General features: G+C 53.9%; 1 protein-coding gene across 1 annotated transcript in view; it reads left to right on the top strand.

The window, feature by feature from the left end:
- Window positions 1-81: 81 nt before the first annotated feature.
- PHF2 (PHD finger protein 2) overlaps window positions 82-25,844 on the top strand; it is a 77,177-nt gene continuing 51,414 nt past the window's right edge. The window contains exons 1-2 of the mRNA XM_032397819.1: window positions 82-241; window positions 5,753-5,996. Of these exons, the coding sequence (XP_032253710.1) occupies window positions 82-241; window positions 5,753-5,996 (404 nt within the window). The remainder of the gene's footprint in view (window positions 242-5,752; window positions 5,997-25,844) is intronic.

Below are 25,844 nucleotides of genomic sequence, written 5' to 3' on the forward strand. Positions count from 1 at the left end.
GGGCACGGACTCTCCAGCGCCCCCCGGCGGCCTGGTGCTGGTGCGGGTGTGGGGCTCTCCAGCGCCCCTTGGCGGCCTGGCATGGGTGCGGGCACGGGCTCTCCAGCGCCCCCCGGCGGCCTGGTGCTGGTGCGGGCACGGGGCTCTCCAGCGCCCCCCGGCGGCCTGGCGCGGGTGCGGGCACGGGCTCTCCAGGGCACCCGGCTGCCTGGGCCCCCGCCGTCTGTGCGGCCTGCTTGTGGTGCCGGGATCAGACGTGTGCGTTTTGGGCCCAGGCCCGGGATGCCGAGGTGGGAGTGTGGGTGACCCGCCCGGGGCGGGGGTGCGTGAGGCAGAGGCAGGACCTCGCGTCTACGGGCGGTGCCATATCTCAGCAGCTGGGTGCGGGACTGCGGCTCCGAGGGCCTCTCACCTGGCTCCTGCCCAGAGGACAGGTGCTTTGTGCCTGACCTCGGCCAGCGGGCGAGCGCTGTGTCCCCTCCCGTCTCCCCTCCCCGGACTGTAAAATTTCTGGGTTCCCGGAGGGCAATGCCAGCCGTGACTGGCAGCATTCACTTCAGGGGCCCCTGTGGCCGGCAGTCTGGGGGGGCTGCCTGCCCGCCTGCCCTGTCCACCCCGTGGTCCCCCGCTGCTCCCAGCACGTTCTCCCTCCCCCACGGCCACGAGCCCCTGTAGACCGGTCTGCGGGTGTTGGGGGGCCGGCAGGGCGCCCTGTGGTCCCCGCCTCCAGCGTTGGGTGAAGGCTTGGAGCAGGAGGCAGGCAGAGCCGGGGTCAGGCTGAGAAAAGACCCTAAATACTGGAAACTGACCCCAGACAGGGCACATGTGGAGAGATAGTGTGTGCGGGGGAGGCTTGGCTCTGAGCGCGCGGGCAGGCCCTGCTCGCTGAGCCGCGTGCGGAGCACCACTCGGCCTCTGTCCCGTCCCGGGGTGCCTGCCTCCAGGTGTGGGGACACGCTGGGGCACACGCGGGCCCCGGGGGGGCGGGCGGCAGGGAACTTCCTCAGGTGGGAATCGGAGCTTCTGACTTTTTTATGTTTATTTAGCGTGATAAGGAATACTTGCTTTTATTTATTTAAAAATGGTCAAGGGGTTGGATTTGCAAATGCAACACTAGCACGTGGTGTTTTAAAACGGAGAGTACGTCATGAAAACTTGCCTCCTCCTAGAAACCGGCCGGGTTCCAGCTTCTTGGGGACGCGAGCGGGACTCCTGTTTGTGCAGGACGCACCGCCGCCCCCCGCCCCTCAGTCCACAGGCGCCCGGGGCCGCTGCCGTGCCGGACGCCCCTTCTCGCGCTCCGGCCACGCGGGCTCGGCCACGGGGGCCCGTCCTGTCTGTGCCCCGTCCGCTGGCCTCCTGGTTGACATTCAGCTTGCTTCTCGCCTTGAGCTCCCCCAGCTTTGCTCAGGGAATGTCCTGGTGTCTACAGTCACCTGCCTGTGCAACTGCGCCTGTCGGACAAGTTCCATGACGGAAGGGCGGGCTCGAAGGGTACAGACAGTGTTGCAGATTGTAAAACGGGCAGGTGCCTTGTGCAGATCCCCCTGCTCTCTGGGCCACTGTTGCCTGACCCTTTCTGTCGTGGTCAGTTCAGTCTGGAAGGCAGTGTGCCTCACTCCTGTGTGGAGGGCGCGCTGTCCTATCTGTGCCCAGTGTGTTCTCCCGCCGTGCCATCGGTCTGCAGCTGCCCGTCCTGGGGCCCACGCCCCCTGAGCCTCCCCTCCCTGCGACTGTGGGGTTTCCTCAGTGGCCCCGCGCTTTCCCACGAAGCCAGAGAGAGCAGGACCTGAGAAGTGAAAAGAGAGGGAGCCTTCCCCAGATGGACGGGGCGTTCCCGTCCCTCCCGCCTCCTGTCGCCCGGCCCGGAGCCCCCCAGACCTCCAGGGCTGGCAGGGGTTGAAAGCTTGCCTGTTTACTAAATAGCCCCTCTTCTTTCCTTTTGAGGCCTGTTGTGAGATCAGGCCTCATTTGTGTTTTTTTCCCTGTAAACTTTTTAATTTAGACTTGTTTTAGGCTTACAGAAAAATTGCAGACGTGGTAGAGATTGTGCGTACCCCTGGCTCAGTTTCCCCGTCAGCACCACGTGTCACCACCCTGCCCTGGTCACAGCTCCCTCGGCAGCCACTCCCTGTCCTGGTCCTCCCCGCCTGCCCCCCGTCCAGCCTCCCCGGCCTCCTGATCCCAAGCTGGCTCTCACGCCGACCCCTTTGTGCCGTGATCCTGACACCAAAGACCCTTTGTGGTTTGTGCACCACTGAGGAGCTGTGCCCCCGACTCTCGTGTGCCCCCCCAGGCACCTTCACACCCACCAGCTGTGCCCTCGCCCCGACGCGGGCAGCCTGATGGCGGCGGTTGCTGGGGCATGGATGTGAGCCCGCTGCGCATGGCGCTGATGACACGGGCTACCACACAGGGCTGTGATGCTTCCCCCTTCAAGGATTCTTCCAGATCCCAAACTTGTGTTGTTTATTAGATTTCAATCTGCTGTTTGGAAAAGAAGGATGTAATTAGACTGGTCTTTGGAAAGTCCTCGGAAAAGCCAACAAGAGAGCAGCCTGGGTCCCAGGCTCTGCCTCGGGGCAGGTGTCGCCGCCCTAGAGTGGGGTATGTGAGCGGGCCTGGGGAGCACCAGCCCCAAGCCCCCTCTTTCCCACGGGAGGGGGGGCTGCACAGCTGTCTGCCCCTCTCTCAGCCGGCGCTGTTTCCAGACCTTGGGGTGTCCTCGCAGAAGGGCTGGAACCCCCATGTTTGGTGCTGACCTTGGGGGAGGGCCCCCGAGCCCTGCGCAGGACATCTCCCGTGTGGCGGGCGTCTGTCTGCAGCGGGCTGCTGTGGCCGCTTGGCGTGAGGTGGTGGGGCAGGAGGAGGCAGCCGGTGTGTGTCTCCTCTCACTCCTGGGACCGTCCGCTCCGTGAGCCAGGCAGGGTCCCCGAGTTACAGATGGACACTGGTGCTCGGTGTTCCAAACACACCGCTGGGCTGGAGGCGGCTGGGCGCAGTCCGTGTCCTCCCTGAGCTCCCGGCCGCTGCTGAGGTGCCCGTGCTGGGTCGTCCCTGCTCCAGGCCCCACACCCAGTTGTAGCTGCTGGGGGTTTGCTGGGGGTTCTGGGTCAAGGCCCTCCAGGTTTCCATATCCCAGTCTTTGCTTTTCTTGTCACGTGTGGTTAAAAACAAACGGCAAAGAGCAGATCCTGGGATGTTCCAGCGGGACAGGACCTCCAGGTGCACTGGTTTCTGCTCCTCCAGATGCAGCAGCCCCGGGGACCATGCCACCTGTCACTTGAGGGCTGCTCCCTGCTGTCAAGCACAGAGCTGGCCACCAGGGCCACCCCACACACCCTCCAGGCTGCTGCCCCCAGGGGTGCGGTGGGGACTGAGGACCGGGCCTCACCTCCCTTGCTCTGGAGTCCTGTTTCTGTTAATATGACCTTGACTGCTTTTGCTCTCTGGTCAGACTTGTCTTCCCAGCCCGTTGTGGGTCTCTGAGGGCTTTAGGGGACAGAGGGCTGCAATCCCCAGAGCTCCCGGCAGAGGCATCTGCTCTGCAGCTGCACCAGGTTTCCCTAGAAACTGCTGGAGCAGACGCTCCAAAACCTGCTTCTGGTTCTTAAAGGGACCGTGCCCTTTATCTGGAACATCTGCTAAAAGTCCACTGGAGCAGGTTTCAGAAACGTAGAGAGACGTTTTGAACGTTGATGTAATACATGAAGGACCCCAGACTGTCAGAAAAGCAGGTCGGGGGATGGTGAAGTGGACCCCGGTGTATGCGCAGGGAGTGGCGGGTTCAGCGGTGGGTTCACGGGAAAGTGTTTCCGCTGTGACTTTCGATGGAACAAAAAGTGCGAGTCAGAGCTGGTGTGCGTTAGTGAAGACCAAACACGCCTGAAGGAAACATGGCAGCGTGCTAACAGGGTCGAGAGGAGGTGTGCCTCCTCGGGCCGCCCAGCGCAGGGCCCCTTGAGGCTGGCTTGTCTGGCGCTCAGGTGTTGGGCTTGTTTCAGGGCCCGAGGCTGGCCCAGGTGGCCTCTGGAGGATGCTGCCCAGGTGTGCTCTCGGCCACCGGAGCCCCGGAGATGCCCAGGGCAGCGGCCCCTGTGCAGGGGGCTTGGGGTCGCTTCCAGGTGACACAGGAGGGTATGTCCCTGGGAAGCTGCATCTGGTGCCGTCCTGTTGGCCTCGCCCTGCCCCCACAGCACTGGGGGTCCCACATGAGCCCCCCCATCTTTGTTGTGTGTTTGCACCTGTGCCCTTGGAAACTGGTTTTACTGTGCGTGTTCTTTGTACGTGTTATTCTGTAGCCTGTTCGCCCCTCGGCGTAGGCCGGGTGGGCCGACACCGTTGGACACCTCGGCTGTCAACACCTGTCCCCGTGCCCTGCAGGGGCTCCCAAGGGGAGGGTGGGCCCGTGCTCAGGCCCAGGGCAGTGCTGGCCTCACTGGGGATGGCCGTGCACCCCCGGAGCGGGCCCCTCCTAGCAGCGTACCCCAGAGGGACCCAGGCCCGTTCACACTAATTGCAAGTGAGCAAGCGGTGGTGGGGCGAGGAGAGTGGTGTCCACAGCCCAGCAAGGGGAGCGCCGTGCTCGCTGTTTGAGGGCGGCTGATGGTCGGCCCGCACCTCACCTTCCCTGCACCGCACCAAGGCGTGCACCACGGCAGTCTGGGAGGGGGCCCACCCTTCACGCACAAAAGAGGGTCCCGTGAGTCTTCAGGGTGCTGATGTGGTAAAGGAGAAAGTAGCCAACTCTGGACATACAGAGTCCGTGTTTGGGGTTGCTTGGCACTTTTTTTTTTTAATTCTTTTATTTTTTATTTTTTACTTATTTTTTTAAAGATTTTTATTTATTTATTTGTCAGAGAGAGCACAAGCAGGGGGAGCAGCAGAGGGAGAGAGAGAAGCAGACTCCCCACTGAGCAAGGAGCCCGATGCGGGACTCGATCCCAGGACCCTGGGATCATGACCTGAGCCGAAGGCAGACGCTTAACGACTGAGCCACCAGGCGCCCCTGCGTGGCACTTCTGAGGGGTAGCTGTGTGCTGGCAGGAGGGTCTGCCTGGCCCTGAGAGGACCCAGAGGGTGGGGCTGTGCCCAGGGAGCCCAGCACAGCACGTGGGGAGGGCGTGAGCAAGGCCCACGTGCTGCTTCTGTGGGGGGAAGGGACTTTGCGTCCTGGGCCGTCCAGGCGCTGGGCTCTCTGGTGATGGGACCCGGGGCCTGGTTAACGCACGTGGTGGGAGATGCACCGAGCGCGTCTCGAGCTACCTCTTTCGGGCGTCTTGCCCAGCATGCACCTCCGGGAGTGGAGCTGGCCGAGGCCCCTCTCCACGGCTCCCCCAGAGCAGCTTTACATTGTGCTGTGTGTGCATTCCGGAAGACTCTGGTCCACCCTCTCTGAACGGCAGTATTAAACAAATGTGTCTAATTTGTTGCCTATGGAGTTTTAGATTTTAGTGTCCTTGTTCATTTCCAGAAGTTCTTGTGTTTGCAGGTTTGTCTGATCATTTCTGTCGTTGACTGTGAGTGCCCCCCGCCCCCGCGGTCATTTAAAAGGACTTTGTGTTCTCTGTGAGATGGCTCTGTGACGTGCTGAGGGCTTAGTCCTGCTTTCCCTCGGGAAAGGGAGAGAGATCATCTCCTCAGTTTGGAAATTTGAGCTGGGGAGCGTGGTCTGTGGCGCACCTGCCCCTCAGTGTCACTTCCCGGGGGCGGGCTGCTCTGGGACGGCCCCCCAGGGCCCCTCCCGCCCGAGCCCGAGCTCGCGGGCTCGCAGTCCCGCCCCAGCGCAGTGCCGCAGCCAGCCTGGGCCACCCGGCTTCCGTGCCTGCCCGACCAGGCCTTCCGGGGTCTGGCCCGTGGCCACAGTTGCGGAGGTGGAGGGACTGCGAGGAGGCTTCCACCAGCCTCGTGGGGAATGAGGCCCAGCAGCGCACCCCCACCCGCGGGGCTGCCCTGGACCCGGCCTGCAGGACGCACAGCCAGAGACGTGTCCCCAGGTTGCGATCGTTTCCCATTTTCCCCTGGCCTCAGATTTCCAGGTCATGCTGCCCAGGAGTCCCTTGGTTGGTGGTAGCCCCCATCAGGCCTCCCGTGTGGGCCCTGGGGGCCCCAGAAGCACCGGGAAACGTCGTCCTACATTCTTGGGAGCGTGTGTTTGAGGCAGAGTCTCAGCGGAGAGGGTTTGGGTCCCAGGCTCCTTGGGTGGCTCTTGTCCCGCGATGCTGCCGCTCAGGTGCTGTAGTGCTGGGACAGACTGGTGGGGCCTGGGGGACAGAGCCTCCTAGATGCCCCAGAGCCTGGGCTTCTTCATCAGGGAGGGAACCCCTGTGTCGTGTGGACTGGTGGGGGCGCACATGTGGGAAGGGAGCCGAGGAAGGGAGCCGAGTGGGTACGGATGCCCAGGTCTGCTGCCTCCCCGGCGTTCGTGCCCTGGGTCACCTGGCAAAGGGGGGGGCCCAGCCCAGCTCTGCATACCTGCCTCCCCGCCCCCCCCAGGGCCTGTCGGTGCTTGGCTGGCCAGCGAAGGGTAGGGACAGTTAGCTCCTAGCTGGGCGTTCACAGGCAGTGGACACAGTGTGTCCTGTAGGTGTTTTTGAGGGGCCATGACCCCCCCCCCGAATGCTGCTGATGCTGGATTCCTCCTGTCCACACAGCTGAGGTCATGGACTGTCACTTCGGCTTCCCCAGGCCAGCCGTCACCTCAGCTTCTGGGGACTGCTCCCGCTGCTAGAGGTTTGCTTGCAGGGCCTACCTCCTGGGGCCCGGGATGCCCCCATAATCCGCAGACTCAAGTGGCAACCCGCAGCCTGAGCTGGGGCATGTGGGGTGCTCCCTGAGTCCCTGCTGGCCTGTCCTGGGCCAGGACCCTGCACCTTTGTCCAGCCCGCCCTTACCTGCACACCTGCCCGGAGAAGGAAGCCTTCCCCGCCCTCAGGCCGGCCTTCTCCTGGAGCCTGTCCTGGTCCTGCAGGAACGCCCCTCAGGCGGCCTCGCCAGGGGGCTGTGCGTGGGCCCGGCACACGCGCCCAGCTTTGAGCCCAGCTCCAGTCACCTCGTTAGTCGGCACCTGCAGGCTGCAGGCCGGCCACCTCTGGACCCCCAGCCCTCTGCTGCTTGTGGTCCTGATGGGCCCCAGCGACACATGGCCGGGTCCAGGGTGGGCTGGCCTGCACGCACAGGATTCACAGGACTCTGCCCGGCTGTTCATGGTCCACCTGGACACCCACTGGCCAAGGGGACATTTCTGCTGACTGGGAGGACACCCCAGCCCTGACCCGGGGAGCAGATGTGGGGGCGGGGGAGCCCCGAGGGGAGGACCTCGAGATGAGGAGAGCCCTCTGAGGTGGGAGAAGGCAGATGGTGCTCCAGGGATCAGACCAAGAGGTGGATGGTGGGCGGTGGTGGGCGGCTGAGGTGTCCAGGAATCCTGGGGCGGGGTGGGCTTGTGGGGGAGCAGGGGGCCTTACTTTCCAAGCCCGGCGTTTCTCTGTGTCTGCGAGGTTCTGAAGTTGAGCAGCACTGAGCCTCCCGAAGCTTGGGCCTCTCGCGCCCGCCCCTCCCTCCGCGGGCTCGTCATGTACTTGCTTCAAGTGGTATCCGTGACAGATGTTGTTGCCATAGGCTTTATTAGCGTTCCCATCATACGGTTTTCCTGTTTTGGCAGCTTTTCTCCAGCACAAGAACCCTCATGATTCTCAAAGACGTATGTGGAACTTTTCCATTCTGATTAAAAAAAAATAGACTTTTAGAGTGGTTTTGGATTACAGGAAGATGGAGAGGAAAGTGCGGAGGGTCCCGCGGAACCCTTCAGCACCCGCGGCCTGTTGCGCACGCCTTGCCCAGGTACGTCTGCCCTGACTGATGAGCCTGGACCGATGCGTTGTCCTTCGTGACGAGTCCACGGTCGACTTTGGGCTTCACTCCTGCTGTGTGTGTCCTGTGGGATTTGAAGCTGATGTTACACAGAGTACTTTCACTCCCTAGAAATCCTCTGTGCTTTGCCTCTTCGTCCCTCCCTGTCCCCCAACCCCTGGCAGCATCTTTTCACTGGCTCCATGGTTTTCTTTCCCAGAATGTCATGCAGTTGGAATCATGCAGCCTTTTCAGGTTGGCTTCTTTCACTTAGTGATGTGCATTTAAGGTTCCTCCACATCTTCTCATGACTTAATAGCGCATTTCTTTTTAGTGCTGAGTAATGTTTCCTTGTCTGGATGGACCACAGTTTATTTGTCCACCACCCACTGAAGGACGCCTTGGATGCTTCCAAGTTTTGGCGATTATGAATAAAGCTGCTGTAAACATCCATGTGCAGGATTTTGTGTAGAGTTAAGTTTTTAGCTCATTTGGGTCAACACCTAGGGTTTGCTTGGTGGATCCAATGGTAACAGTGTGTTTAGTTTTTTGTTTTTTTTTTTAAGATTTTATTTATTTATTTGAGAGAGAGAGAGCAGGGGGGAGGAGCCGATGGAGAGGGACCTCCATTGGCCTGAGTCCTTCTCCATCGGCCTGATGAGCCTGGACGGATGCATTGTCCTTCGTGACAAGTCCACAGGGAGGGGGGAGGAGCAGGGGGGAGGGACCGATGCAGGGGGGAGGGGCCGATGGAGAGGGAGAAGCAGACTCTCCGCTGACCAGGGAGCCCTACATAGGGCTCAGTCCCAGGACCCTGGGATCATGACCTGTGTTTGGTCTCGTACGAAGCCGCCAAGCTGTCTTGTGAAGCTGCAGCGTGGGTCTGCGTTCCCTGCAGCCATGACTGGGCTCTTGCCACTCCACGTCCTCGCCAGCACTTGGTCTTGTCAGTGCCCTGGATTTTGGCCGTTGTAGTAGGCGTGCAGTGGAATCTTGTTATAATTTGCATTTCCCTGATGACGCGGGATGTGGAGCATCTTCTCATGCGCTTATCTGCCGCCCGTATGTCTTCTCTGGTGAGGTGTCTATAGATCCTTTGCTCATTTTTAAATTGGGTTGTTAGTTTTCTTATCGCTGTGTGTATACTTACTAGTCATTTACCAGGTATATGTTTTGCCAAGATTTTCGCTTAGTCTGTGGCTTATTTTTTCATTCACTTAAAAGTGTCTTTCACGGAGCAGAAGTTTAAAAAAATTTCAGTCAAGTTCAGGTTATCAGTTTTTTCCTTCATGGATCATGTCTTTGGTGTTTGTACCTAAAAAGGCATCAGCACACTCAGATTTTCTCCTGTGTCATTTTCTAGGAGATTGATCGTTTTGCATTTTACATTTAGGTCTAGGATTCATTTGAGTTAATTTTTGTAAAGCTATTAGATCTATGTTTTCATTCTTTGTGTGTGCATGCACACATATGTGTGGATGTCTGGTTGTTCCAGTGTGTGTGCATGCGTGTGAGTGTGCATGGGAATGTCCATTTCCAGTGTGTGTACATGTGTGTGCGTGTTTGCATGTGTATGTCCAGTTGTTCCAGTGTGTGTGCTGTGTGTGCATGTGTGTGTATGTCCAGTTGTTCTGGCACCATCTTCCTCCATTGCACTGCCTTTGCTCCTTTGTCAGAGGTCAGTCGACTGTACTTATGGGGGTTTATTTCTGGGCTCTCCATTCTTTTACATTGATCTGTTTGTCTGTTCTCTCATCAAAACCCCACTGTCTTGATTACTGTAGCTTTCTAGTAAGTCTTGAAGTTGGGTAGTGTCAGTCCTCCAGCTTTGTTCTTTTCCTTCAGTTTTCTGTTGGCTGTTCTGGGTCTTTATCTCTCCATATAAATTTCAGAATCAGTTTGTTGACATTCATGGAATTTTATTTATTTTTATTTTATTTTTTTAAAGATTTTATTTATTTATTTGACATAGGGAGAGAGAGAGAGAGAGCACAAGCAGGGGGCGCAGCAGAGGGAGAAGCAGGCTCCCCGCTGCAGGGCTTGATCCCAGGATGCTGGGATCATGACCTGAGCCGAAGGCAGATGCTTAACCAACTGAACCACCCAGGCGCCCCTTGATTGGAATTTTAATTGGAATCGCATTGGATCTACAGATGAAGTTGGGAAGAGCTGACATCTTGACAATATTGAGTTTTCCTGTCCATGAACATGGAACACCGCTCCATTTATTTAGTTCTGTGATTTGTTTCATCAGAGTTTTGTAGTTCTTCTCATGAAGGTCTCGCACGTATTTTGTTAGATTTATATCTAAACATTTCATATTTTTGAATGTTAACGTAAATGGTATGTGTTTTTTAATTTTAAATTCCAATGTTCATTGCTGGTGTATGAGAAAAGCAATTTACTTTTGTGTACTAACCTTGTATCCTACAAACTTGCTATGATCACTTATGGCTCCAGGAGTTCTTTTGTTGATTGCTTGGGATTTCCTGCATAGATACTCATGTCATTTGCAAATAAACACAGTTTTATTTCTTCCTTCCCAATCTGCATATCTTTTTTTTCCCTTTTCCTATCTTATTTCATTAGCTACAGCTTCCAATACAATGTTAAATAGGAATGGTGAGAGTGGACATCCTTGACTTGTTCCTGATCTTACTGGAAAAACATCTAGTTTCTCATATTAAGTATAGTGTTAGCTATAAGTTTTGTAGAGCTTGGCTCTTTAGAACAAAGAGAGGGAGGGAGTAGAGGGAGTTCCCCTCTGTTTCTAGTTTGCTGTGAATTTTTATCATGAAGGAATGTTGGATTTTGTCAAATACTTTTTTTTGCACCTATGGATATGATCATATTATTTTTCTTCTCTACCCTGCTTACGTGGTGGTGGATTGCATTAACTGATTTTTGAGTATTGAACCAGGCTTGCATACCTGGAATCAATCACTATTGGTCGTGGTGTATAATTTTTTTAATACACTGTTAAATTTGATTTGCTTCTATTTTTTTTAAAGATTTTATTCATTTATTTGGGAGATAGAGATAGCAAGAGAGAGAGAGCACTAACAGAGGGGAGAGGGAGAAGCAGGCTCCCCGCAGAGCAGGGAGCCAGATGTGGGGCTCGATCCCAGGACCCTGGGATCATGATCTGAGCCGAAGGCAGATGCTTAACCCACCAAGCCACCCAGGCGCCCCGATTTCCTAATGTTTTGTAGAAGAATTTTTTGCTTCTATGTTTATGAGAGGTATTGGTCTGCAATTTTCCTTTCTTATAATACATTTGTTTGGCTTTGGTATTAAGGTAATGCTGGCTTCATAAAATGAGTTAGGAAGTATTTCCTCTACTTTTAATTCCTGGAAGAAATTATAGAAAATTGGTATAATAACTTTCTTAAATATTTGGTAAAATTCATCAGTGAACCCACTGGGCTTGGTATTTTCTGTTTTGGAAATTTATTAATTATTGATTCAATTTCTTTTATAGATGTATACTAATTAGATTATCTCTCATTGTGTGAGTTTTCAGTAGATTGAATCTTTGAAGGACTAGATTTTTTTTTCATCTAGGTTATTAAATGTGTGGGCATAGAGTTGTTCATAATATTCCTTTACTGTGCTTTTAATGTTTGTGGGATCTGTAGTGATGGCCCCTCTCTCATTTCTGATATTAGTAATTTATGTCTTCTCTCTTTTTCTGTTAACTTAGATAGAGGCATATCAGTGTACTGATTTTTTCAAAGGATCTTCTTTTGCTTTCCTTGACTTTTCTCTATTTATTTGCTGTCTTCAATTTCATTGATTTCTGCTCTAATTTTCATTATGTGTTCTGCTTACTTTGGATTTTCTTTTCTTTTTCTAGTTTCCTCAGGTGGAAGTGGAGATGATTGGTTTTAGATGTTCTTTTGTAACATATGCATTCAGTGGTATAAATCACGCTCTAAGCACTGCTTTCAGTGCATCCCACAAATCTTGATAACTATTTCATTTCCATTTAGTTAAAAATATTTTAAGATTTCTCCTCAAACTTCTTTGAGTCTGTGTCATTTAGAAGTGTGTCATTTAATTTCCAAGTGTTTTAGAGTTTTCTAGATACCATTTTGTTATTGATTTCTAGTCTAATTCCATTGTGGTGTGACTGTATCTTTTAAACAGTTTCTTTTAAATTTGTTAAGGTGTTTTATGGCTCAGAATGTGATCTTTTTTGGGCGAATGTTCTCTGTGAGCTTGAGAGGAATGTTTATTCTGCTTTTGTTGGATGAAGTAGTCTATAAATATCAATTAGATCTAGTTGATTGATGGTGTTCAGTTCAACTATGTCCTTCCTGATTTTTGTATGCTGAAATCTGTTAATTGTTTATAAAGGATGTGGAAGTTGCCAGTATAGTAGTGTCTTTGTCTGTTTCTCCTTGCAGTTCTATTGGTTTTTGCCTTATATAGTTTGATGCTCTGTTATTAGGGGCATACACATTAAGGATTTTAATGTCTTCTTGGAAAATTAACCCCTTTATCATTATATAATTTCCCCCTCTATCCCAGTTATTTTTCTTGCTCCAAAGTTTACTTTGTCTGAAATTAATATGGTTACTTGGCTTTCTTTTGATTAGCATAAGCATGGTATAACTTTCTTCATCCTTTTACTTTTCCCCCAGTTAAAACCTTTTTATTTTTATTTTTTTAATAGACCCCCCCTTTTTTTAAAGCAGTTTTAGGTTCACAGCAGAATTGTGTAGAAAATGCAGAGAATTTCCCTTCCCCTTTCCCCACACTGTGCCTTTACTTTTAGTGTATATATTTTTTTATATTTAAAGCAGGTTTTAGTCTATATATTTTTATATTTAAAGCAGATTTTTGATAGTGTATTGTAGAGTCTTGCTTTTTTCCTCAATCTTATAGTCTCTGTCTTTTAATTTGTATTTTAGACCACTGGTGTTTAAGGTGATCACTGATAATGCTGGATTAATATCTACCATATTAGTTTCTGTTTTCTATTTGGTGCTCCTGTTCTTTTTTTTTTGTCTTCTGCAATTTTTTTGCCTTCTCTGGTTTTGATTGAGCATTTTGCATGATTTCATTTTTTTCTTCTCTTCTAGCATATCAATAATACTTCTTTTTTAACTTTTTTTTAGCAGTTGCCCTTGCATTTGCCATATATATATACTTATGGCTAAGCCAGGCCCCCTTGTGAATACACTATTAAGGACAGTGCAAGCTCCACACAGCATTCCCAGGTCCTTCCTCTGTCCCTTATACAAGTGCTGTCATTCATGTCATTTATTTCTAAGCTATAATCAAGTACATTGTTGTTATTTTGTTTTACACAAACTATTATCTGTTATATCAGTAAAAATAAGAAAAATAAAATATTTTATGTTTCCTTAATTTATGCTTCTCTAACACTCTTCTTTTCTTTATGAAGATCCAAATTTGTGACCTATATTCTTTCCTTCTCTCTGAATGTATTTCTTTAACATTTCTTCCAAGGCTGTCCTACTGGTGACAAATTCCCTCAGTTGTTTGTCTGAGAAAGTCTTTGTTTCTTTTTCACTTCTGAAGGATAACTTTTTAGGATACAAAATTCTAGGTTGGTATTTTTTTTCTTTCAAAACTATAAATGTTTCCACTCCACTCTTCCTGTTTGCATGGTTTCTAAGGAGAAGTTTGCTGTAATTCTTACTCTTGCTCTTCTGTAGATAAGATATTTCCCCCCCCATGGCTCTTTTTATTTTCAAGATTTTGTCTTTGTTTTTGATTTTCTGCAGTTTGAGTGTGATTTGCTGAGGTGTACATTTGTTTGGCATTTATCCTGCTTGCTGTTCTTTGAGCTTCCTGGATCTGGGTTTGGGGTCTGTCATTAATTTTGGAAAATGCTCAGCCATTATGATTTCAATCTGTCCTCATTTCCTCTCTCTTTTGTCTCTTCAGGCCTTGCCGTCCACATATGTTACTCCTTTATAGTTGTCCCACAGTCCTTGGATATTCTGTTCCATGTTTTTCTGTCTTTTTCCGCTTTGCTCTCCAGTTTTGGAATTTTCTGTTGACCTATCTTCAAGTTCACAGATTCTGTTTTTTAGGGGTTTATTTATTTATTTGAGAGAGAGAAAGAGATAGAGAGTGAGTGTGATGAGTGGGGGAGGGGCAAAAGGAGAGAGAGAGAGAATCACAAGCAGACTCCCCACTGAGTACAGACCCTGCGATCCCATGGCCCTGAGATCATGACCTGAGCCAAAACCAACAGTCAGACACTTCACTGACTGAGTCACCCAGGCGTCCCTTCAAGCTCACAGATTCCTAGCTTGGCCTTGCCCAGTCTAGCGATGAGCCCCACGAAGGCATTTTTTTTGTTGCTGTTTTTGATTTCTGGATTTCCTCTTGTTTCCTTCTTTGAGTTTCCATCTTCTTCTTTTTTTTTTTTTTTTTAAAGATTTTATTTATTTGACAGAGAGAGACACGGCGAGAGAGGGAACACAAGCAAGGGGAGTGGGAGAGGGAGAAGCAGGCTTCCCGCGGAGCAGGGAGCCCGATGCGGGGCTTGGTCCCAGGACCCTGGGATCATGACCTGAGCCGAAGGCAGACGCTTAACGACTGAGCCACCCAAGCGCCCCGAGTTTCCATCTTCTATTTATACTACTCATCTGTTCTCACATGCTGTCCACCTTTTCCATTAAAGCCCTCAGCATAATTATCCTGGTTCTTCTAGATTTCTGATCTGATCATTCTGCGATCTCTGCTATACCTGGGTTCTTATGCTTTCTCTGTCTCTTCAGACCTGTATTTTTATCTTGTATGCCATGTAATTTTTTTGTTTTGTAATTTTCTTTGTTGCAAATAACTATTTTAAAGGCAAGAAAACTGTCCCCCTTATATGCCACCGTTTAGAGGTGCTAACTTATAACCTCTCTACACATTTGCCCCTCTCCTGGATGAGTTGGTGTGCTTTTTCCTCATATTACAGTATAAAACATTTGGGTACATAACGATCTGTTAGGTGGGTACTGACCTAACAGCTCCCCTGTTGGATACTTTGGTTTGTGAGGTTTTTTGTCTCTGCTGCTCCCAGAGGGCTGCTGGTCAGGTTTTCTCACTGTAGTTTGTAGACAGGGATGCTGAGGGAGGCCCCAAGGGGGAGTGCCAGGGCCAGCCTCCTCCCCCTGCTCCAGCTGTCCTGATGCTGCTGAGGTCTGGGGGGACCAGGACACCGGTGACTGGACACCACCTCTGATCTTGGTTCTGCAGGCAGATGTCCCAGAGAGGCGAGGCCTGGAATCTCCTAGGACAGATGTGGTCCCCAGGCTGCTAGACAGCCTCTTGGTCAGGGTGTGTGCAGACCCTGGGTTGGCCGGGGAGGAGAGCTGCACCATGGACATCACCACTGAGGCCCAGCCGTGGAGGGAGTACTTGAAGGCCTCAGAGACTGGTGAGGCCAGGCAGTGGAGGGAGCCTCAGGTGGGCAAGGCGGGGACATGCTGCTCAGGTGACTCCCGGGGGAAGAGGGCCAGAGGTTGCAAACTGCCGGCCAGCATGGCTGTTGGGCTCATGATGCTGGTCCATGCAGGGTTTTCACAAACAGTTGCATTGGCTGTGATATAGAAAAATCCAGAGGTTTCACCTAGAAATGTGCATTTCCTGATTGTCTTGAAAAGTCAGGGGATATGACAGCACTCCGTGTGCATCCACAAGGTGCCCCGTGGGCCTGTACTGCCCTTGGGCCACCAGGCTCTTCTCTACGCTCCTTGCTGGGCTGAGTGGGGGCCAGCCCTCTGTCCCCAACCTATGCTCTGGCCCCATGCACAGTCAGGGCCTGTTTGGCGGGTTGTTCTAGATAACTCCCAGGTCCCCACTATGGGGAGACATGGTTGGTCTCTGGGGACCTACTCTCGTGGAGACCTGTGATCTCCAGAGTTTTTGCCTCCCTCCTCCCTTGGGGCCCCAGAACAGCACCACCCGTGATTTGTAGAAGGTGTGACTGTGGGCTCAGTGGGCCTACTGTCCACGCTTGGGCTCAGTGTCTCCATCTCACAGATGAGAGGCCGGACAGGGTGGAGTTTTGCCAAGAGTCTCATTCGTCTCTGAAACCGCAGGAGCCTTAACTTCTTGCCCACTTAAAGCTGCTCTCAGAAGGTTTTGGCCACTCACCATGAGCATGGATCAGCACTGTCTTTGATCTGCATTCTCTACAGATACGTTTTTTAGAGTCAGAAGAGTATTTTTTAAAAGTCTGTATATATAAAAAAATTCAAAAAGCTTTGCTTTGAGTTAAATCGGTTTATTGTGATTACAGTTCTTTAAAAATTTTGAAGGGGGATAATAATATGCACACATAGCAAAAAAATTAATAGTCAAATATTTGTCTCCAGTGACAAGTCTGTCGCCTGCCTGCTGACCACCAGTCCTTGAGAGATGGTCACTGGGGTCAGGTTTCTGGTCACAGAGGAACATGTTTATGCGTTTCCAAACAATACCCAACAAAAGATGGGTGTGCACCATATACCTTTACTGCAACGTATGCCCTTTGCTGAACAGTATATCCCGGAGATTGTTCTGGGTCAGCGAGGGTAGAGTCTGTACTTCTTGGCATTAAACCTGAGTTTTCCGTGGATGGACACCTGGTTGCTGCTGCTGTAAGTGCCCAGTCCACACCTGCGCCTGTGTCCCTGGGCGTTTTGCGGGGAGGATCACAGACGAGGGCATGTGCACTTTCTGTGTCAGCAGCTCCCACTTTAGAGGCTGTGCCAGTGTGTTCTGCTGAGGACACATGAGGGCGCTTGTCCGTGTGTCAGGCTGCCAGGTCCCCTGCATCCCCCAGGCTGGGCAGCCGATGGGTGGAAACCTTCTCACAGTTGGGTTGCATGTCTTACTACAAGTGCTGTTGCATCTCCTTCCGTGTTTAAAAGCCATTTATGTTTTTTCTGTAAAGTGTCTACTTAAAGTCATGACTTGAATCACTGGTCAGGCAGACATAGTTTTGTGTTTTTTCCCACAACCCCTGCCCCCCCCAGCCTTCCTTCTATTTACTACATCTTTGACATGTAGTCCACACGTGGACTAAGGTTTCCCTGAGGCACGTAGGACTGTGCAGAAAGCAGTCATTGGTTTGAGTACTTGGTATTTTTCACTCCTGGTGCTGCTCTTCATTGTTTGGAATTATTTGGATCCTTGCATCCATGAGGCTGGTGACAGGGCACCCTTGGAGAACCATGGGGAGGTGTCCCACTGGGCTGCATCTCTGTGGAGTGTGAGAAGGGCCAGGTTCCCTTGAGGCCCAGAGGCAGCCCTGAGGTGACCTTGGGTGATTAGAGCCACAAGCCTGTGTGACCTGCTTACTTCTTTCCACCAAACACCTAGTTAAACTAAACCTGCAGGTGTGGTTTTATGCTTTTAAATGCTTTAGGAGTAAGGTTTTAAGAAGGCAGCCCTTAGGAGTGCATTGTTTCCGTTAAGTCCACATGAGTGACTTGGGCCCTTGGGTGATGATGACGATGGTTATGATGGTGAAGATGATGGTGATGGTGATGAGGATGGTGATGATGATGGTGACGATGAGGGTGATGATGATGGTGGTGATGATGGTGATGATGATGGTGGTGGTGATGATGACGGTGATGATGATGGTGATGGTGGTGGTGATGGTGATGATGGTGATGAGGATGGTAGTGATGATGGTGGTGATGGTGATGAGGATGGTGATGATGATGGTGATGATGAGGGTGATGATGATGGTGATGATGGTGGTGATAGTGACAATGAGGGTGATCGTGACAGTGATGATGGTGATGATGATGATGGTGGTGATGGTGATATGGTGACCATGATGGTGATGATGGTGATGATGATGGTGATGAGGATGGTGATGATGGTGATGATGATGATGGTGGTGATGGTGATGATGATGGTGATGATGATGGTGATGGTGATGAGGATGGTGATGATGATGGTGATGGTGATGAGGATGGTGATGATGGTGGTGATGGTGATGATGGTGATCATGATGGTGATGATGGTGATGGTGGTGATGATGATGGTGATGATGGTGGTGATGATGATGATAGTGGTGATGATGGTGGTGATGATGGTGGTGATGGTGATGGTGACAATGATGATGGTGACGGTGGTGGTGGTGATGATGATGGTGATGGTGATGATGGTGGTGATGGTGATGATGGTGGTGATGGTGATGGTGATGGTGATGATGATGGTGGTGATGACAATGATGGTGATGAGGATGGTGATGATGGTGGTGACGATGAGGGTGATGGTGACAGTGGCTATGACAAGCCAGAAGCTGCCTTCGTCTTCCTGTCCACACACATCCTGTGTGCCAGACACACTGCTGTGGTTATACTCGCAGCCCCTCTGGAACTCACCTGTCCCACCAGCAAGGGCTGGGAGAACAGTTGTTTTTTGTGTTTCAGAGCCTGTTTTGTCTCTTCTGAGCATCCAGTTCCTCCCTGTGGTCCTGGTTATCTGTGGCCGTGTAATAGTCACCCCAAAGCCTAGTGGCTTCTGACAATAATCACATTGTTTTTTTCCCAAGAATCTGTATGTTGGACTCAGCAGACAGACTTCACCTGGATCCCCAGAGCCCCATCATTGTTCTGTGGCCAGATCCTCACGAGGGCCATGTGGGAGCCACACAGCCTCTGTGACCCTCGGGGGTCCCAGGGCACCGAGTCCCCAGACTGGCCACCCTCCAGGAGGGAGTGAGGCCTGGATCATGGCAGGTGTCCCGTCAGCCCATGCAAGTATGCGGGGGGGCCGGCTCTCTGGCTGGGTCAGGCCTGCCGTTCCCTCCTTTTTCTTTCCAGTCCTCTTTGTGACTTGTTCTCTGGGAGCCCGGCTGCGTCAGGGGTCTGGTCCTCTCTGTCCCCCACCCCGTCACTGTGCCTCCTCTGCTCCCCCTGAACGGTGGGTCCTTGGCCGACCGGAAGCTGCAGAGGCTCCAGGGCCTGGTGTGCCCATCCCCACCCACTTTCCATTTCCTCCTCCTATGGGGTCCTGGCCAGCTCAGGCTTCTCTGGGCCTCAGTCTCCCTTGCACATGGGGCCTGAGGCTCTCAGGGTGGAATCAGCAAACTGGATGGACAGTGGCTGGCCCGTGGAATCCTGAGTGGGCCCACGCATGTCACCCGTGCCCGTGTTTGGGAAAGACTGCTCCCTGTGTGTGACCTGGGGCATGTCGCTTCCCACGCTGTGGTTTTGCCTGTCACGTGGAGAAGCTCACGTGGTGCCTGGGCCAGTGGCTGGTACTCAGGATTTAGCTGTCGTTGGCACAGTTAGGGTCTCAGGGACCATCTTGAGTCTGACATGTGGCCACTGACTGCGTCGAAGCTGAGTGACGACCGAGTTGTCCCCATGTGTCCCCATGGCTGCTCCCTGTGGAAGTGTGTCAAGGACCAGTGTCTGGGCATCCTCCAGAGATCAGCAGGCAGGAGTGGGGGGAGTGGGGCAGCCCTGAAGCCGGGGGTGAGGTTGGCGAGGGAGAGGGCAGAAAGAGGGAGGGAAATCACCGTGGCCAGTGATTGGCAAGGAGGGGATCCCCCACCGGGCCTTCCGTGCTCCCTGGCCACTCAGACCAGTGTGCAGGCACCAGCCTGCCCCTGCCTCCCCTGTGTCCTCCTGCCAGCCTGGCCTCTCCCCTGCAGCAGGCTCCCTGCAGGGTGGACAGCTCAGGCAGCCTTCTCCATGGGGCACCAGGACCTGGGAAAGGTGGGAGGAGGTGAGCTAGTGTGCGGGGGCCTTAGCTGTCGAATCTCAAACACGTGTTCGAGCCGAGCTGAGGTTTAGTGGCCATGGGCCGTTCTGCCATGAGAGAGCAGCAGGGCTCTGGGGTCCGACCTCCTGGCAGGAGGTTTCACTGCTCCTGGTGTTTGCTCTCTCAAGTAATCACGGAGGACCCACCTTGCACACTGAGCTTGTGTGCCTTCCTACCTTTTGCCTCAGAATAGGTGTGCAGGTGTGGAATTCCTGCCCCAGGAATAGCTCAAGGCAGACGCGGCAGCAGTAGGTCAGGAGGCGCCTTCCGGTGGGTCCTGCCCCCCTCCCACCCCCCCCCGGCCCTGCTGCTGGGACGGGTCTGCTGCCCGCACTGAGCTCCTGGGAGCCTCGGAGGGCAGGCGGTGCCCGTCCCTCCCCTCTGCACCTGGAAGGGCCCACTTCCTTTTTGATTTTTTTGTGAGGTTTCTCCTATAACTTAAAAAATAAATAAATGTCAGAACAGGGTTATAGAAGTTGTGGTTTATGTTAAATCCACATTCTTGACAATAGTAATAGGAAAAGCCACGATGCAATTTAATTGTAATTCAGGACATACTTCACAAACGCGAGCAGTGAGGTGTGGGGTGTCCAGGCCGGGCGGGAGCCTGAGCCCTGGGGAGCTCTGTGGGCAGGGTCCTGCCCCTGGGCTTCCGGAAAGCCCTGCCTGGCTGCGGGCAGAGCAGGGATTCCCACGGGATGACCTTGGAAGAGCCGCTTCCTCTGCGGGCCCCCAGCCCTTTATGCTGCAAGCGCTTCGCAGCGCCTAGTGTGGATGTGGGTTCTGCCCAAGGAGCCGGGAGCCCAGGCCTCCCCTGGAGGACAGGCTGCGCTGGCGCCTGTGACCCCCATTGCTGCCTCTAAAGTGTCAGCGGTGCCCCCCCCCCCCTCAGGTCCCCCCTGCTTGGCCCCTTTTTTCATTTTTTTTTCCCCCCCCCCCCCCCGCCACTCCACCTGCTGTCTTTCTACTTACTGGGCTCATGGCACTTACATTAGCTGTAACCTTTGTGGGGTTGACTCGGTGCCGGATGCCAGGTCACTGGGGGCTCAGATCAAACCAGTCCCCAGCCTCACTTGGCATGTGCCCCTGAAAACATGACCTCCCTCCGCAGGTCTCACCACTGGCTTCCAAGCCAGTGGTCGAAGGAGCTCAGACAGGAGCACAGGCAAATATGCATGTACACACTCATGCATGCACACATGGCACACACTCACGTGCATATTCACACACGCACCCACATATGCAGACACACATGCATGCACACACATACACACTCATGCATGCAGCCACGCACACAGCGCACACTCACATGCTCATAAGGCAACCGCACATGCATGCACACACATACACATGCACGCACACACGGCGTACACATGCAACTCATGCACACGCGCGCACACACATGGATGTACACATACATACGCACACATGGATGTACACATACATATGCACGCATGCACGCACACATGCACACATGCACACACATGGATACACATACATATGCACACATGCGCACACATACATATGCACACATGTGCACACATGGATGTACACATACATATGCACACATGCGCGCRCACATGCATGTACACATATGCACACATGCGCACACAGATGGATGCACACATGCACACACATGCACACATGCGCACACATGGATGTACACATACATATGCACACACGCGCACACACATGGATGCACACATACATATGCACACATGCGCGCACACATGGATGCACACATATGCACACATGTGCACGCATGGATGCACACATACATATGCACACATGTGGATGTACACATACATATGCACACATACATATGCACACATGTGCACACATGGATGTACACATACATAGGCACACACATGGATGCACACACATATGCACACACATGGATGCACACACATGTGCACACATGTGCACACACATGGATGCACACACATGCACACATGCGCACACACATGGACGCACACACATATGCACACATGCGCACACATGGATGCACACACACATGCACACATGCACACACACATGGATGTACACATATATGCACGCACAACGTACGCATGCAGCTCATGCACACATGTGCGCACACATGGATGTACACATACATATGCACATATGCACGCACGCGCGACGTACTCATGCAGCTCATGCACACATGCGCACATATGGATGTACACACATGCACACACGTACACATGCACGCATGCACGACATACGCATGCAGCTCATGCACACATGCGCACACGCATGGATGCACACATACATATGCACACATGTGCAGACGTGGATGTACACATACATATGCACACATGCGCACACACATGGATGCACACATATATATGCACACATGTGCACACATGGATGTACACATACATATGCACGCACGCGCACACACGTGGATGCGCACACACATGGATGCACACATATGCACACACATGGATGAGCACACACATGGATGCACACATACATATGCACACGCGCACACATGGATGCACACACGCGCACACACGGATGCACACACATGCACACATACATGGATGTACACATGTGTACACATGTGCACACATGGATGCACACATACATATGCACACATGCGCACACATGGATGTACACACATATGCACACACGTACACATGCACGCACGCACGACGTACGCATGCAGCTCACGCACACATGCGCGCACGCATGGATGTACACATGCACACATGCACACACGCATGGATGTACACACATGCACACATGTACACATGCACGACGTACTCATGCTGCTCATGCACACATGTGCACATATGGATGTACATACATGCACACATGCACACACATGGATGTACACACATATGCACACACGCACGACGTACGCATGCAGCTCATGCACACATGTACACACACATGGATGTACACATACATATGTACACATGCACACATGGATGTACACATATATATGCACACATGCACACACATGGATGTACGTATGCACACATGCACACATGGATGTACACATACGTATGCACACATGCACACATGCAGCACACAACAGCCACAGTTTTGTTGTGGGTTCACCACCAGGTGGAATCATACATACCTTGTTCTCTACTGTGTGTTTTCCACTCTGGGATCCATGTCAGCATGTAAAGATGTACTTTGTTCTTCTATTAAAGGTGGCCTAGCAGCACCCTGGCCATGCTGAGCACTGAGCACCGTGTGTGCCTGAGGCATGACGTGGTGACAGGTCCACTTCCCTGACTCCCACTGCTTTCATGGCTGCATGCCCCAGTGGCTGGCTCCTGCTGTGGCCCGTGGCCTGTGGCCCATGGTGTGTGGGGCCTCGTTCTGTGTCCAGGGTGCACTGTGAGCATCTCACCCCGCTGACAGCCAGGGTGGGCTGCCCCCCACACGGGTCACTGGCTGGCGGCCTCTACTCCTGTAGGCGTGAGGCCTGGGCCCGTGCTCTCCCTCCCCGGTCACGGCACGGCCACCGTGGGGCCCCGGGGCCTGCACGTTGTGGGAAGTCAGTCCCTTACTGACCCCGTCTTCTGGGGTCCCGGGAAGCTGGGCTGCTCTCGGGAGGGAGGGCAGGGTCAGCAGGGTCTGAGGCCACGTCTCAGGTGGCCTCCGCCCCCTGCGCTCCTGCCCCCGACTGGGGTGGCTGTGGCCTCCGTGGGGCTGCTGCCGCCACCAGAGCCGAACACACTAACGCAGCCGTTGTTGGGCCGCTGAGGCGGCGCTTATTCTGGGACAGAACTGAGCTCCTGGGGGCTCTTGTCCTCCCCCGAGGCTCTGCAGTGCCCCTCCCGCTCCTGCCCTGCTCCCTCCGCCCCAGTTCCCTGCCAGGCTTGCCCTCCTCCCTCTGCATTCCACCTCTCTGTCCTTCTCCCCCCTTCACTCTCTCCTTCTCTCCCCCTCCCCCCACCTCGTCCCCTCCCCCCTCCCCATCCCCTTGCTCCTCCCCTCCCCTCCCTCCTCTCCCCTCCTCTCCCTCCCCCTTCCCTCTGTCTGTCCCCCTCCCCACCCCATTCCCTTTCTCTCCCTCCCCCCCTCCTCTATCCCTCTCTGTCCTCTGTCCTGCTCCCCCAGGCACCCCAGCTGCTCTCACTTGGTCCCCAGCCCTCGGGGTCACAGTCTCTGCACGGGTCATCTCCCCGTCTCCTACAGATGCGATGATACAGGGACAGGACACGGCAGGGACCGTAAGTCGGGCCTGGCTCTCAGCCTGTCAGCGCCCCTTGTCCTGGATCTGTCACTGGACCTCAGCCCGTAACTCTGCACCCCTGCGTGGGCCTGGCGTATGGGGCGGCTCTAGGGCCTGCTCCCCATGCCCGCCTTTGATGGAGAAGGCTGAGTCAGCTGTTCCTCCGGGCCCTCCAAGCCTCTGTTGCGCAGCCCGCAGCCCCAGCACGCACACCCACGGAGGCGAGGACGGGCGAGGCCTCAGGTGCCCTGATGCCCCACGTCTGTTCCTCTGTCCTGTCCCTCTGTCCGGAGAAGTCCTTGGGAGCCCAGCTCTTGTCCTGACCCAGTAGTGGTCTCCACAGGGAGGTGACCTCCAAATCGGCGAGATTGGTGCTTGGGCTCAGGGGGCCCTTCACCGGGCTCCTCGGAGGGCGTGGCGTGGTGCCCGCCCTCAGGCACGTGCACGTTTGGGATTTTCTCTGACCACCTGCCTACTGAATCTCGTGGGGTGCAGCGGGCAAGACGCTGATTGCTGGCGCCCGGGGCCGCGAACGTGGGGCTAGGTGGGCATTTCTGTGCGCACAGCGACGGGCCGACGGGGCCTGCCCAGGGTGTGGGTCTTTGCTCCTGGCTTTAGGGCAGGCAGAACGTTTCTGACTTTCCCGTGGCTGTTGTTCTCTTAGATTTTTGGGTGATTTCCCAAGTAATTTCTCAGGAGGCACTGAGAAAGCCTTAACTTTGGGATAATAACATAAATGAGCTGTTTCAGTAAAAGGCCCTCCCCATGCGGGTGGGGGGGACCGCTGTGGCTGGGTGCTCCCCGCCCAGAAGTTCACTCTGACCCGCGGGGTCCTCGCAGCCTGGGACATGGGGAGGTAGGAGGTGTGTCCTCGCACACAGCGCAGCCAGGGGGCCGCTCCTGGACCTTGGTTTCCACACATCCGGTGGCCCTTGTCAGGGCTGTTAGGCGCAGGCCGTCAGGGCCCGAGCGGTGACACACGCCGGTCGTGGGGGACCTGCTGGCATCGGGCCCTGGGTGGCCCTCCCAGGTGAGGGCCAGCCCCGAGGTGTCCTGGGCAGAACGAGGGACCCACGCCCCCACCTCTCTCTCCCTTTCAGCCTGGCCTCCCTGCACAAAGCAGCAAGTGGCCAGCCTGTCTTGGCTCTGCTGGGACCTGCACGCCCGAGTCCTGGGGTACAGAAGGGGTGCCAGGGCTGGGCAGGGGTGTTGGCGTGCACGCCCTGTGACCCTGGGCCTCAGCTCCCCACCTGTCATGCGGGTTCGTGCGTGGGCCTTCCAGAGCACGATGGGGCCTCCAGACATGTGGAACCAGCAGGGGGTTGTTGGGTGGGGGGTGGTTCAGGCATGATGATTTCCCTCCCTTCACCCGGCCTAGAACTCAGCCGCCATTCCCTCTGCGCTCCACTGTGCACCTGCCCCCTGACCTGTTGAAAGGGCCCCAGTCTGTGGGGCTGAGCTTGATAGTCTGACCTCAGACTCCTGTGTGCTGGGTCAGCTCCTTGTGTGTCCCTGGGATCCCCGTGGCCAGGCCAGGCAGGAGTATGTGTGGACGTGGGGTGTGGACACAGGGTGGATGTGGGGTGTGGAGTCTGGGTGTAGATGCAGGATGTGGAATTGGGGTGTGGGCCTAGGGTGTAGACAAGAAGCGTGGACCTGGAGTGTGAACACAGGGTGTGGACATGGGGTGTGGATGTGGGGTGTGGACATGGGGTGTGGCTTCTGGGTCCAATTTCTAGACCCAGTGGGTCCTGAATGTCTGCAGGGCTCTGTCTCTTGCTCACAGTGCATGGCTCCTGGTGGGTGTGGGCGATGGGGGCTCACACCGGTGTGGTCTCTGATGGATAAGAAAACTGAGGCCAGCTGGCCCAGGCCCGGGGTACAGAGCAGACCCGTGGTGCAGAGCAGACGTGGGGTGCAGAGCAGGGCCGGGGTGCAGAGCAGACGCGGGGTGCAGAGCAGACGTGGGGTGCGGAGCAGACGTGGGGTGCAGAGCAGACGCGGGGTGCAGAGCAGACGCGGGGTGCAGAGCAGATGTGGGGTGCAGAGC

This window comes from Phoca vitulina, unplaced genomic scaffold (assembly GCF_004348235.1).
Source record: "Phoca vitulina isolate PV1807 unplaced genomic scaffold, GSC_HSeal_1.0 scaffold104, whole genome shotgun sequence".
In the NCBI taxonomy this organism is placed as follows: domain Eukaryota; kingdom Metazoa; phylum Chordata; class Mammalia; order Carnivora; family Phocidae; genus Phoca; species Phoca vitulina.